The following is a 14,577-nucleotide window of genomic DNA, read 5'->3' as shown; positions in this document are numbered from 1 at the left end:
ATGCTCTTTCTAGTATATCACATACCTGCCTTACTGAGAAACATAGTTTGTATTAATCTGATTTCAAAATATTTTTTCTAGATTCTGTTGTACCAGAGACTTCAAGTACTCACCCAGAATATGCAGTATATTTAGGATCCTGGCTGGCATTCTATTCATATTTGTATTCTGTTTTCAGAACTTTAAAATTGATTACCTGCCATCTTTCCTCTGTAGTTAGCTGCCAGAAAAAAATATCCTGATAATCTATTCTTGACATTCCCTAGTGCATCATTCTTCCATTTTATATACCATTATGGTGAAATTAAGAGGAAGGCATTTGATTAATTTCCTGCTGAAAGTTCATATGTATGTTCCTTCCTAATTATAATCTGATCAGAAATAAATTTGTTTTATATTTACTTATTATAATTTTAAGATAGAGTAAATAGACACAGGCTTTGAGTTAAGGCAATATTAAAGCCCAGTTTTTAAAAATTTTTATTTTTTGTATTCTGATTTGTATACATGACAGCAGAATGCATTATAATTCATATTACACATAGAGAGCACTAAAGCCCATTTCTGTTGGTTTATTTAACATTTTCTCCTGGAATTCATCATGGGAAAGAATTCCCTGCTAATGAATTGTCTATGTGGTTCCCCAACTTTTGTTTCTGAATTGAGTCTTATAAAATAAATGAATAATGTATAAACCTTCTTCTTTTCTTTTTCTCATACACCAGGTGACCGATATTCCAGAGTAGTATTTACCTCAGCAGGAGGAGAGACATTATGGAATTTACCCGCAATTAAATCAATGTGCAATGTAGATAATTCCAGGGTATGTAAAATAAAACTGAAATCTGTTTAGCACAAGTAAGGTTTATTATTGAAACTGCCCCTGGTGTCTGATCAGATGAAAGTACTTAAGAGGCTTACCTACTGAGGAGGAAACACCAGCAGGCCAGCGTTAGGTTCTTTCAGATCCCAGGATCAAAGTGTCCCTGTGTTGCCCCATCTTTACAACACACTATCTTCCTTAGTAAACAGCTCTTTTCCTTTGCCACTCATGTTCTCTCTCCATGATAGTCTCTTCTGTTATTTCCCAGCATATTGCCTTTCAGGATAATCGCTAAAATTGTATTTTCTCTCTTCTCTAATCTAGTTTCATTGTTCTCTTCATCCCCTCTGCCCAGGCAGTTGTCAGCATCTTAATTATGCTATTAAATGCCTGCCTCTCTGGCAATCAGTGGGTCATTTGAGCCAGTGACCTCAAAGGAAAATTTAGGGAACAGGCTAGGAAAGGGGACATCAAAGGGCATAACTACAAATGTATGTAAATGGCCCTACTAATACAAACCAGACTGCCCTAAACTCCAAACACCTAGCTGCTTTAGAAGACACCAGGATACAAGAAGACAGGCACCTCCTCCCTCAGTCTTCTCCAGAGCCAAACAGATGTCAGCACCAGAAGATATAAAGTCAATCCCCCTGGGTTTGGAAGAGCTGTCAATTTCATGTGTTCAGAGCTAGTTTCTCCAAGTAGAAACTGTTGTCTGGTATTGCTGATGGGCCTGTCCAAGCACAGCAACTTGGCAGAAAAGGAACTCATTATGTTCTTAGCATAAATCTAAATGTAAAATCATTGGTTAGTTAAAAATCAAGTCATCTGCCCTGCTATAGCTAGCCTGCCAACCCAATGCAATGTTCATTCTATCAACAGGATTTCTTAATGGAATAGAAGGTAGAAAGGACTCTTAGAGGTCACCAGACCAACAGTCTCATTGTGCTGACATGAGTACCTTCCAAGAAGTAAGTGGCCACATCCTCTAGTTAGTTGGTTCCAGCACTTCTGGCTTTACATCATTCTCCATTCTCCGAGGCTATTTATACATTTTGAAAATGACTTTCCCTTTGATTAGAACATCAATATTCTGTCAGTGCCACCTTCTCTTTATACAACTCCAAATAGACCAAAGCCATAAATGACCTAAAAACAAACCAAAGCTTCTTAATCAGTGGCCAATTTTTTATTTGCTGTATTTTCTTCTCTTCACAGCTATCAGGTACTTAGATGGAGGCTGTGAACACATTTTTCCTTGTCATGTTTTGCAACACTTCTCACATAGGAAGTTAACTCTAAAGTAGGAGATGAGTAGGGACACTATGTGTAAGAGTTTATGCTATGTACTTATACATGACTCAAAATGGACCTGTGGCTTTGAGATTTATAATACCTTTAAACAGATGAAAAGTTGAGCTTAGAGAAATTAAGCCAGTCTGGTTACTTTATCATCACACTTAAGATGAGAGCATGTCATTAACTTCTATGTCTTTTACTCCTATACCCTTTACCTGGGATTGATCTTCAGACCCTGCCCCACTTTTCCTGAAGACTTGGAAGTGATTGAATTCATTGTTAATTAATAGCTCATGTTGTTGAGGTATTGACCAAAGTTTTCTAAACACGGTGCTGTGAATTATTTCATTGAATCCTCATGACAGAGTTGTGAACCAGGTACCATTATTTGTCCATTTTATAGATGGGGAAAGTTTACACACATGGTAAGTGGCAGATTCAGGATTTGGAACCAGCCACTTCTAAATCCAGAATCTTTCCTCACTGTGATTTGTGATTCCATAGTGAAGAAGATACTCCCAACCCCATTTATATTTAGTTTTGTTTACTGTATATGCCATTTCCTACTCAGATGAATCTTAATGAGTCAAAACAGCCTAGAATAAGTATTTGGGGTATTGTTGTTTCTGTTGTTGTTTTTAAGAGCTAGCAATTTCATGAATGTGTGTGAGACCAAATGGATTCAAAAGCCAGTAAGCAATACTGTGCCATGATAGCTTTCATTAGTGAAAACAGTGTCTGTCTATGTGTGTGTGTTAGATGATAAAAAACAGCATATAGAGGTAGTTTACAAAAAGGCATACACAATAAGAAACAAGTTAATTACATTAAGGGAAAATAATTGGGAGGAAATAATAAAGCTAAGAGAGAGATAAAGTGTATGAGAATCCATACCCACAATCTGCATTTGCTGGTGGTGAATTGCAGATTTGTCTCTAACCTCCCATAAGATGGAAGAGTTGGAGGAGGGGGGTTAAAATCAGTGTCAAAAGTCACTGATGGGTTAATAAACATGTTTTTTTAAGCTGAATCCCTGCTTTTGCTCATGCTAAAAGGGAATCATTTTTCATAGTCTTCATAAAAGAAGTGTGATGTCACAAAGTTCTTAGCAGTGTGCTTATAATATTGTATCTTAACCGATTAGTAAAACACACCTTAGGTAGGCTGGTAGTAAAAAAACCTGATGGCAAAAGCATTTCTACAAGGGATTAAAACAATCTAAATATTTGCTTTTTAATGATTTGGCTTGATGCATTTGCAAAAGTTATACTAAAAGAATAGATAATGCTTTGCTTAGAATGTTTCTCTTTACTGGATTCACAATAAGGGTTGGACAGCTATGAGTTCAATTTTGTAATCCCTGGAAAGAACAGGATGAGCATATTTTCTAGGTCACCCATACACTTTGCCATTTAATTGGGAAGAGAGTAGTATTGTGGTCTTCTTGTGGGAATCTGAGAAACAGACCCAAGACCCATGTCTGAATGAATGGTTGGTGTGGTCAATTCCAGATCCACACCAATAAATGAACAAATAGACAATGAAAAAGTATGGTTATCTGGCTGGACATGGTGGAATGTGCCTATAGTTCCAGCTAGTGATGAGGTTGAGGTGGAAAAATTGTGAGTTCAAGGCCAGCCTGGGCAACATAGGCAATGTAGCAAGACTGTGTCTCGAAACAATGTTATAATTTTAGCTTGATAAATTAATATTTTACCAGATATAAACATCTTTGTATTCTAGTTTCAGATTTTGAAAAAAATAATAAATGACCTTTCTTACGATGTATTCATCTGATATCTTAAGTTGTAACTTGGGTTAACAGTTCTAGCTTTCAGATTACTGCTATGTTATTTTTAAGTCTCCTATCTGAGGCTCCTTTTAGGATTTTTATGTGTTTTGGTAGTTTGAGCAGACAGTCCTGAGACGGTCTTTCTTCTCCACCCCTCAATCCTGGCTAGTGTCCATAAGCACTTTATTATTAGCACCTCTTAAGTTCGGTGGGACACAATCAATGATAGAGAGCAGAAGAGCTTAATTGTTAGTGAGTCAATGCCATAAAATGTACAGTAATCAACATAGTATCTCAGAGAGGCCAGATGTTTCACTTGTTTTCTGCCTGTTACAGGACAGTTAGTTCAAACTCATATGTCACTTGTCCTCATAATTCAGAGAGGCACAGGTTTCCAGAGTGATTGACTTCTGTTTCTGATGCTGTTGCACACCTAACAGAAATGCTCAATTTCTTAGATGCACAACAGACCCTCAGTCAATTTCCCTGATCCTCACATTACTTCCTTTTACCCTTGGACATCCTAAGGGACACCCTGGCAGATAGTCATTAATAACCAGAAGTGTGTTTCTGTAATCTCAACTCTCTGGAAATCGTTTACCCTTATTGGTCTTTGCACTTTGTAGACACTGGCGCGCTGAGAACTCAGCTTGTAAAAAGGATTTGAAATGTGATGCCTGAGACTCTGGCTTAGTAAGGTAACCTTTGAGGACAACTAGAATTCCCCTGAAGCTTAGAGCTAAAAACCCAAAAGTATGTATTCTGGTCCTTATTTTAAAGAGGCCCATCGAGCCCTTGCCTTCTCTTTTCTCCCTAGGATCCCCTTCACCTTGTAATACATGGGGGACTTTGTTACATGGGGAAGGAGAGTCTAGCAGTCAGTTGAACCTGGTATTAAGAGCTTAATTTTCCTCCCTTTATTCTTTTCTCAGCTTCTTGAAATATCGCCAACTTTAGCCAGTAGTTTTAAAAGTTAAGGTATCATTTTAAACTCTGCTGGTTTCTTCTTTTTCTCTCTTCTCTTCCTTTACCCCCTACTTTTTGTCAACTCCACCCCTGCTACTATCTAACTAGGGAAATGTGCAAAGACATGTTATAACCACATAAGCAAAATGATTCCCTAAAATATCCAATTTGTGAGTAACTAGAATTAGAAGGTTTGTATTTCTCCTGAGAGTTACAAGAAATTGCTTTCACGAACTCCATTTTTATTTTTATAAACTTCAAAGATTTTGAAATTATTCCAATGAATCTTTCTAAAAAATATGATAAAAATGTAACTGCCAATCTTGTTAAGCCCCACAGTATAATACATGCCTCTGTATTTTTCTATTTCAGACACAAATGACCAAGTTAGTGCCACTGTCATGCCATACTGACAGACTTTGGCACTCCTTCTGCAGTTCCACATAAGCCCTCATACATAATACACACATTAAATTATTTTTTTTAGTATTGGGAATTGAACCCAGGCTCCCACACATGCAAGGCAAGTGCTCTACACACTGAGCTACATGACTAGCTCTTTTATTTTGTGACAGGGTTTCCATAACTTACCTAGGTTGACCCCAAATTTAATAATCCTTCTGCCTTAGCCACCCTAAAAACTGAGATTATAAACATGTGCCACTGCACCTGATCATTATTTATCTTTTTATGTGATTTCCCTGCTACCCTGTGACCAACTTGAGGGTAAGTACAAGTTTATTTTGTATAGGTGCTCAGTGAATATTTTTCCCTTTTAATGGATGGACAGATGGGAATACATGGCTTTATTCCCTGAAAGTGTAGAGAGTTCCTGGAACTCTGATTCCTTTAAATTCAGGATGCTGGTATCCAACTCAGGGTAGCTAGAGGGTACCAATCATGATGTCTTTTTTCTGTCCTTATTTCTTACCCTGTAAGAATCCTCAAAAAATAGTTTTTCCAAAGGTGTGCATCAGCCAATATCACTTTTAAATTTGAGAATTGGTTCCTAGTAACTAATTAGTATTTATTTTTGATAGCAGCCCTCAAAGTAATAGTTGGTCTGTATTTATAATGTCCAACTTCTTAATCTTCGGTCAAATATACACATTTAAAAACTGCACTGTTATTGGAAAAGGTTATTCAAGGACAGATTTCTGTGCATTCTTTCCCGGTTTCACCCAGCAACCAGATTCCCTTTATCTTTGACATTTGATTATTTCAGCAACTGCAGATATGTTCCTTCTAGCAGATGTTGGGTTTCATAATGAATGCAATTCATTTTCTTACTTTAGAAAACTGTCAGGCAGTAGGGTTGCATTTTCTTTTTTTTACCGGGCTGACCCCAGGAGCTTGCACGTAATTTCTTTTTGGGGTAAAACCAGTTATCTGCCATGAAAGGAAGAGAGATGCCTTTCCATGGTTCCCTGTAATTAATTACCAGGGTTCAGTTTTTCCCAAATGGCAGACGTCAATGATTTTACCTGGAAACAAATATGAATTATCCTATCTTAAGAAATGTTAATTATTGCTCTTCAGAAATGAGTTTAGAAGTAAAAGTCTGTGAAAGTAAATACTATTTTACCATGTTTGAATAATAACCATCTTGCCCCATTTTTCTTTACTCCCATAAAATTTATTTTAAAAAATAGCTTTCTTATGAAAATCTTCAAACATATGCAAAAGTAGACAAAATGGTATAATGTAGACAAAATAGTATAATGAGCCCCCGTATGTAGGTAACCCAGTTTCAATAGTTCCCAACACACCCTCAATCTTGTTTCATCTGTACTCACCCTACTGATGAGTCCCAGTCCTTATCTTAGTAGCCAGTGTTTAGGGATCATTGAGTAACTAGGCTCTTAGATAAGCCAGAGTTCCAAAGAAATGGTTTATGCCAACTTCCTCTCTACTTTGAAAAAAATATTTCAATGAAAACCCAGTCTAATCAAGGTAGAGGGTGATTTTAATCCTATTAGAAAAATAACTATTCACACCCTCCTTGAACTTTGGAGTTTCTTCCCTGGAACAGCCTTTGGTAAATAGAAATAAGGGAACACTTGATTGGACTGGGACATCTTTAGCTGTGGTCCTTCAAAGAGAAGTCTCTGGTCAGGCTCAAGAAAAGGGGGATGTTTCTTATTTTTCCCCTCAAGGGAAAGGGACTATTCATCTGATTTACAGAATAAGGTTGTACAGATTTACCATGTTCTAGCAGTATTGGAACTGCTAGAGTATGATTAAGTCTGCACAATCCCAATAACAGCAGGGTTTTTTTAAATGTGTATATTTGACCAAAGATTAAAAAGTTGGACATTATAAATACAGACCAGCTACTACTTTGAAGGCTGCTATCGAAAATAGCATCCAAAAATAAATGGTAGCCAGGCATTGTGGTGCACGCCTGTAATCCCAGCAGCTCAGGAGGTTAAGGCCGGAAGATCACAAGTTCAAAGCCGGCCTCAGAAACTTAGTGAGTCCCTAAGCAACTTAATAAGACCCAGTCTCAAAATAAAAAATAAAAAGGCCTCAGGACGTAGCTTAGTGGTTGAATACCCTGGGATTCAATCCCCAGTACCAAAAATAAATAAATGCTATTTAGCCATTGGGAACTAGTCCTCAAATTCAAAAGTGATGGTGGTGACGCACACCTTTAGGAAAACTGGGTTTTTTTTTTTTTTAGTTGTACATGGACACAATAGCTTATTTATTTATTTTTATATGGTGCTAACAATCGAACCCAATGCTTCACATGTGCTAGGCAAGCACTCTATCCCCTGAGCCACAACCCCAGGCCCTAGAAAAACTGTTTTTGAAGACTCTTACAGGGTAAAAAATAAGGACAGAGAAATGACATCATGAATAGTAGCCTCTAGGTACCTTAAGCTGGATATCAGCATCCTGAATTTTAAGGAATTGGAGCTCAAGGAATTGTCTACCCTTTTAGACAGTAAGCACATGTTACTATATGTCCATCAATTAAAAAGAAAAACCACTGAGTACCTACACAAGATGAAATGGCCCTTCCCCTCAAAGTTTGAAGAAGTTTTCAATTTACTATAACAAGAACAACCATAAGAAGGGAACCCTTCTCCAAGAATGATGTCCTAAATGGAATACTGCCTATGCTAAGTCCAAAATTATCAGGCTAATGTACACCAGTCCCCCATTTACCAAGAGGAAGTTCCCCAAAAAGGTTTTTTGCTGACATGATAAACTTTTAAAAATGTGAAAAAATAGATTGTGTTTATTAATTATATATGTTATTTAAAATCAGATATAAATAATGTGTAAACTTAGAAACACTGCCCCAGTCTACCTATACTTCAGGAAGCAATTTTTATCTAAGTCTTTCATGAATCTTGACAACAGTTCTTTTGAATATTATCAGGGTCAATTTTGATTCACTGGAAAGTTTTTGTCTTAGTCTCTTAAGGGTGCTGTAACAAAATACCTTAGACTGGGTGAGTTATAAACAACAAATTTATTATAATCTAGAGTCTAAGTTCAAAATCAAGGAGCCAGCATATTCAGTTCAGATGAGGGACCATTCCTCACAGGATGGTGCCTATTATGTGTCTTATATGGTGAAGGGATAAAAAAAGCTCCTTGGAACCACTTTTTGAAAGGACACCAATCCCATTAATCATCTCCCAAAAGGCCCTACTTTTGATATTACCACTTTGGGGATTAGGTTGTAACATATGAATTCTTGGGACATAAACATTCAGGCACTGACAGTTTTCTAGGGAATCCCATCTTTGCTTTCAACTCTTGATTGAGACTTACTACCTTTGTCACCAAAAATTTCATGCTTCTCCAAATTGTAGGCAAAACCACAAATTTATTTATTAATTGGACAGTTGTTTTCATAATCCTGTATATACCTAAGCTTCATAGCCTGTCTACTTTATTGCTTTTCATAGTGACTTTGAAAAGGCTTGTTTACTAAGTGGGTATTAATTTTATCTCCCTTCTTAAATCAAACTTGCATTGGTTGATGCTACTTTACAACTTATATGTCATTCCCAACAGCAGTTCACAATTCAAAATAAAATAACCTCTAGGTTATTTATTAGTATGTGTATTCCCTAGAGTACCAATATGAGATAGATTGTGGGGAAGAATCTCACCTCCTACACAAACTGCTACCTAATTTAAGAGGTTGACTGTTTATCTACTTCTTTAACTTTGCTGGCCCTCAAGGCAATAAGGACCTTCTCATTGGTGAGCCAGTTTAAACTCCAGTGCTTCTGTGTCTCTGCAGATCAGATCTCATCCCCAGTTTGGTGATCTGTGCCAGAGGACTACCGCTGCTTCCTGCTGTCCCAGCTGGACGCTGGGAAACTATATCGCCATTCTGAACAACAGATCATCCTGTCAAAAAATTGTTGAGCGAGATGTTTCTCATACCTTGAAGCTGCTTCGGACCTGTGCCAAACACTACCAAAATGGCACACTGGGGCCAGATTGCTGGGACATGGCAGCCAGAAGAAAGGATCAGCTCAAGTGCACCAACGTGCCACGCAAATGTACCAAGTACAATGCCGTGTACCAGATACTCCATTACTTGGTGGACAAAGACTTCATAACCCCAAAGACGGCTGACTATGCCATGCCAGCTTTAAAGTACAGCATGCTCTTCTCTCCCACAGAGAAAGGGGAGAGCATGATGAACATTTACCTAGACAACTTTGAAAACTGGAACTCTTCCGATGGTGTGACTACCATCACCGGGATTGAGTTTGGGATCAAACACAGTTTGTTTCAAGATTATCTTCTCATGGATACTGTGTATCCTGCCATAGCCATTGTGATTGTCCTTTTAGTCATGTGTGTCTACACTAAGTCCATGTTTATCACTCTGATGACAATGTTTGCAATAATTAGTTCCTTGATTGTCTCCTATTTTCTCTATCGTATAGTATTTAACTTTGAATTTTTTCCTTTTATGAACCTCACTGCACTCATTATTTTGGTTGGAATTGGAGCAGATGATGCTTTTGTCCTGTGTGATGTTTGGAACTACACCAAATTTGACAAGCCCCATGCAGAGACTTCAGAAACAGTAAGCATCACCTTGCAACATGCTGCCCTCTCCATGTTCGTCACCAGTTTTACCACTGCCGCTGCCTTTTATGCTAACTACGTTAGCAACATTACAGCCATCAGATGCTTCGGGGTTTATGCGGGGACAGCTATATTGGTGAATTATGTTTTGATGGTCACGTGGCTGCCAGCTGTCGTCGTACTGCATGAACGATACCTCCTCAATATATTTAGTTGCTTCCGGAAGCCCCAGCAGCAAATATATGGTAATAAAAGCTGCTGGACAGTGGCTTGCCAGAAGTGCCACAAAGTACTTTTTGTCATTTCAGAAGCATCTCGGATATTTTTTGAAAAAGTATTACCATGCATCGTCATCAAGTTTCGCTACCTTTGGCTCTTCTGGTTCCTAGCCTTAACTGTAGGTGGGGCCTACATTGTGTGTATAAATCCAAAGATGAAGCTGCCCTCGTTAGAGTTATCTGAGTTCCAAGTGTTCAGGTCATCTCATCCTTTTGAGCGTTATGATGCTGAGTACAAAAAGCTTTTTATGTTTGAGCGTGTTCACCATGGAGAGGAGCTCCACATGCCCATCACAGTTATCTGGGGCGTGTCTCCAGAAGACAATGGCAATCCGTTAAATCCCAAGAGTAAAGGGAAGTTGACACTAGACAGCAGTTTTAACATTGCTAGCCCAGCTTCCCAGGCCTGGATTTTGCACTTCTGTCAAAAACTGAGAAACCAGACATTCTTCTACCAGACCGATGAACAGGACTTCACCAGCTGCTTCATTGAGACATTCAAACAGTGGATGGAAAACCAGGACTGTGATGAGCCTGCCCTGTACCCATGCTGCAGCCACTGGAGCTTCCCCTATAAGCAAGAGATTTTTGAACTGTGTATTAAAAGAGCTATCATGGAGCTAGAGAGGAGTACAGGGTACCATTTGGATAGTAAAACCCCAGGGCCAAGGTTTGATATCAATGATACTATCAGGGCAGTAGTGCTAGAGTTCCAAAGTACCTACCTCTTCACACTGGCTTATGAGAAGATGCATCAGTTTTATAAAGAGGTGGACTCGTGGATTTCCAATGAGCTGAGTTCTGCACCTGAGGGCCTCAGCAATGGTTGGTTTGTCAGCAATCTGGAGTTCTATGACCTCCAAGATAGCCTCTCTGATGGCACTCTCATTGCCATGGGACTCTCTGTCGCTGTTGCATTCAGTGTGATGCTGCTGACAACTTGGAACATCATCATAAGTCTTTATGCCATCATTTCAATAGCCGGAACCATATTTGTCACTGTTGGTTCTCTTGTCCTGCTGGGCTGGGAACTAAACGTTTTAGAGTCTGTCACCATTTCGGTTGCAGTTGGCTTGTCTGTTGACTTTGCTGTCCATTATGGGGTCGCATACCGCTTGGCTCCAGATCCCGACAGAGAAGGCAAGGTGATTTTCTCTCTGAGTCGCATGGGCTCTGCCATTGCCATGGCCGCTCTGACCACCTTCGTGGCCGGGGCCATGATGATGCCCTCCACGGTCCTGGCTTACACCCAGCTGGGCACCTTCATGATGCTCATTATGTGTATCAGCTGGGCTTTTGCCACCTTCTTTTTCCAGTGCATGTGTCGGTGCCTTGGACCACAGGGTACCTGTGGTCAGATTCCTTTACCTAAAAAACTACAGTGCAGTGCCTTTTCCCATGCCTTGTCTACAAGTCCTGGTGACAAGGGACAAAGCAAAGCACATACCATGAATGCTTATCATTTAGATCCCAGGGGCCAAAAATCTGAACTGGAGCATGAGTTTTATGAATTAGAACCTCTGGCATCCCACAGCTGTACTGCCTCGGAGAAGGCTACTTTTGAAGAGAGACACATCTGCTCTGAATTTTTCAACGGCCAAACAAAGAATTTAGGGATGCCTGTGCATACAGCCTACAACAGTGAACTCAACAAAAGCACCAAAAGCGAAACTTGCTCCTCCTTGTTACAGCCCTCTCTTGAAAGGCACACTATGTGTCACCTCTTCTCTCTGAATCAGAGATGTAGCTGCCCAAATGCCTACAAACACTTGAAATATGGCCCACACTCTTGCCAGCAGATGGCTGACTCCCTGTGTCACCAGTGTGCTCAAACTGCTAGCAGCTTTGTGCAGATCCAAAATGGTGTGGCACCTCTGAAGGCTGTACACCACACTGCCGAGGGCTTCGTGCATCCCATCCCGCATATCCATCACTGTCCTTGTCTGCAGAGCAGAGGGAAGCCCCCTGGAATGCAGAATTCCCTGCCTCAGAATTTTCTCCTCCACCCAGTGCAGCACATTCAGGCCCAAGAAAAAATTGGTAAGACCAGTGCACACAATCTCCAGAGCATAGAAGAGCATCTCCCAAGAATGGCAGATCCGTCATCGTTCGTCTGCAGAGGCGCTGGATCTTTACTACAAGTGTGTTGTGATCCTGAGAATAACCAAAGGGGACTCTGTAAACATGGAGACATGGAGAATATTGAAGGCAGTGGAGGGACTGAAACCAAGGTTTCTCAATTACCAAATCAGACTGACCAAGCAGAGAGGAAAGTGGAGCTGAGCTTGTCGCAGACGGATGTCATTGTTAACTCAGAACTTTTAAATCAGAGTGAACCAAAATTTATATTTAACCATTTAATGGGGGAGGCTGGTTATAGGTCCTGCCCAAATAATCCACAAAGTTGTGGCAGAATTGTAAGAGTGAAGTGCAATTCTGTGGACTGTCAGATGCCAAACCTTGAAGCCAATGTGCCTGCTGTATTAACACACTCAGAACTTTCTGGTGAAAGTTTGTTAATAAAAACACTATAATAAATACAGTATTAAATTCAGAACCAGTGCCTCAATCATTCTTTTGAGATGGGAATAAAATCCAACAGTTTAGGAAGGGAATACAAAAACAGAAACTGGCAAGGTTCACCTTGTTAAAAATTACAGAATATTTTTACATTTCATTTGAACAGCGAACAAACACCAAAAAACCTAGTGTGTTAGATTATTGGATTCATTCATTATTGGACTTTTTGTTTCAAAAGGTATAGTTTTTTTTACATTTATACCCACCTAGGAAAATAATTGTCTTTCTACCCTTCAACACTAGTGAATTAAAGATTTCTAGTGTGAATTACTGAGATGTTTTTCACTCTCTCAGGCAGTCCTATTTATTCTGGTATATTTGGTTGTGGTAATAAAAACTTTTGATTACTCAATATTCACACTAGGATTTACCTTCATGTTAGTATAGCCACTTCAGTTGGGATCTAGGAATTACACAACATTAAAATTTACATTTTAGGTAGGCAGTGGCCCATGCCTGTAATCTTAGCAACTCAGAAGACAGGCAGGAGGATTGCAAGTTCAAGGCCATCCTGGGCAACTTAGTGAGACCCTATCTCAAAGTTTTTTTTAAAAATGTGCATGGTGGTAAGGATATATAGTTCAGTGGTTTTTGCACTTTTGGTGAGACTTTATTTAAAAACTAATTTCCAAGCACCTTAAGAATGCATTCCACTTGTTTGCGTGTGTTGACCATACATGAAGCCAATGTCTCATTGATATCCAAACTGCTATCTTTCCCACATTAGCCAAGAGGTACAATTCTGTTTGGGTTTTTTTTTTTTTTGTATTTGTTTTAAGGAGTTATACATGACAGTAGAATGCATTTTGATACATCAAATACAATGAAGTATAATTTCTCATTCTTCTGATTGTACATGATGTGGTTAACCCAGGAGTCATGAGCACCATCTTGTCTCAGACCCAGTTATGTTAGTGCCACAGAAGGAAGAGCATGGATGAAAAAACATAATCACCTAAAACAGTGTTGTACTGTGCAGGATAAATTTATGAGAACGATGGGCCCAGGTCAGATGTGTGCTTTCCTCTTGAAGCACTCAGAGAGATCCTGTATGAAACTTTGCTTCCATCTTGGCCCCCAAAGGACCATGTTCAGAAGGCTCTTCTTCCACATTAAGCTCCATCTCAAGATGGATTAGACTGCACTGTGCAGCTAACACCTGGAAATGCTAAGCCTTCAGACAGCATCTTAAATGACGCTGTGCATCTTGCCTTAGATCTGTCCGCAGTAATTGAGCTGTTGGAGCATGCTTTCTGTGCAGTACTTCAGGTGACTTGGCCTCCATCACAGCGTGTCATCTGATACTGCTTGCATTCCAGCTCCTTACAGGGAGAGCCCACTACATTCTGCTTCCTCCTGGGATTCTACCTCCAGTTTGGTCCTCAGAAGAATTTGGAGGGAATCTTTCTAAGTGTTTTTCAAAGTTATATTAATTATTTAGAAAATAACTATTCTTTGAATAGTTTTCCAAATTAAACCTGCATATTGATTCCCAGGCCTGAAAAAAAATGCTATAAAGAGCTGGAAGGGAACTTATGGGTTGGCAACTGGGGCCCACCTCCACCAAATTGCATTTCTATTAAGTAATTTTCCAGCTGGTGCTTGCCTCCTTCAGTGATAAGTAACTCACTACATGTCTAGCGTGGTTGATCCAAAATCTGTTGTTTTTCTACCAGTTGATCCCCATTCTGTTCTCTGAAGTGAAAGCAAACATCTCTGATCTTTCTGCCACATGCTGTCTCTTTGGATACTTGAAAACAGTAATCACA

General features: G+C 39.3%; 1 protein-coding gene across 12 annotated transcripts in view; it reads left to right on the top strand.

Annotated features, from left to right (window-relative positions):
• DISP1 (dispatched RND transporter family member 1) overlaps window positions 1-12,895 on the top strand; it is a 204,952-nt gene extending 192,057 nt beyond the window's left edge. For 8 of the 12 annotated variants that reach the window (XM_081298095.1, XM_081298100.1, XM_081298099.1 and 5 more), the window contains 2 exons: window positions 726-823; window positions 9,148-12,895. In XM_081298095.1, the coding sequence (XP_081154221.1) occupies window positions 726-823; window positions 9,148-12,762 (3,713 nt within the window). In that variant the 3' untranslated portion in view covers window positions 12,763-12,895. The remainder of the gene's footprint in view (window positions 1-725; window positions 824-9,147) is intronic. The other 4 variants (XM_081298097.1, XM_081298096.1, XM_081298090.1 and 1 more) reach the window with 2 other exon arrangements.
• Window positions 12,896-14,577: the final 1,682 nt, after the last annotated feature.

Source organism: Spermophilus citellus (assembly GCF_964194105.1).
Source record: "Spermophilus citellus genome assembly, chromosome: 6".
NCBI classification, from domain to species: domain Eukaryota; kingdom Metazoa; phylum Chordata; class Mammalia; order Rodentia; family Sciuridae; genus Spermophilus; species Spermophilus citellus.
Note: the sequence above shows the minus strand (reverse complement) of the source record. Positions and strands in the feature narration are given on the sequence as shown.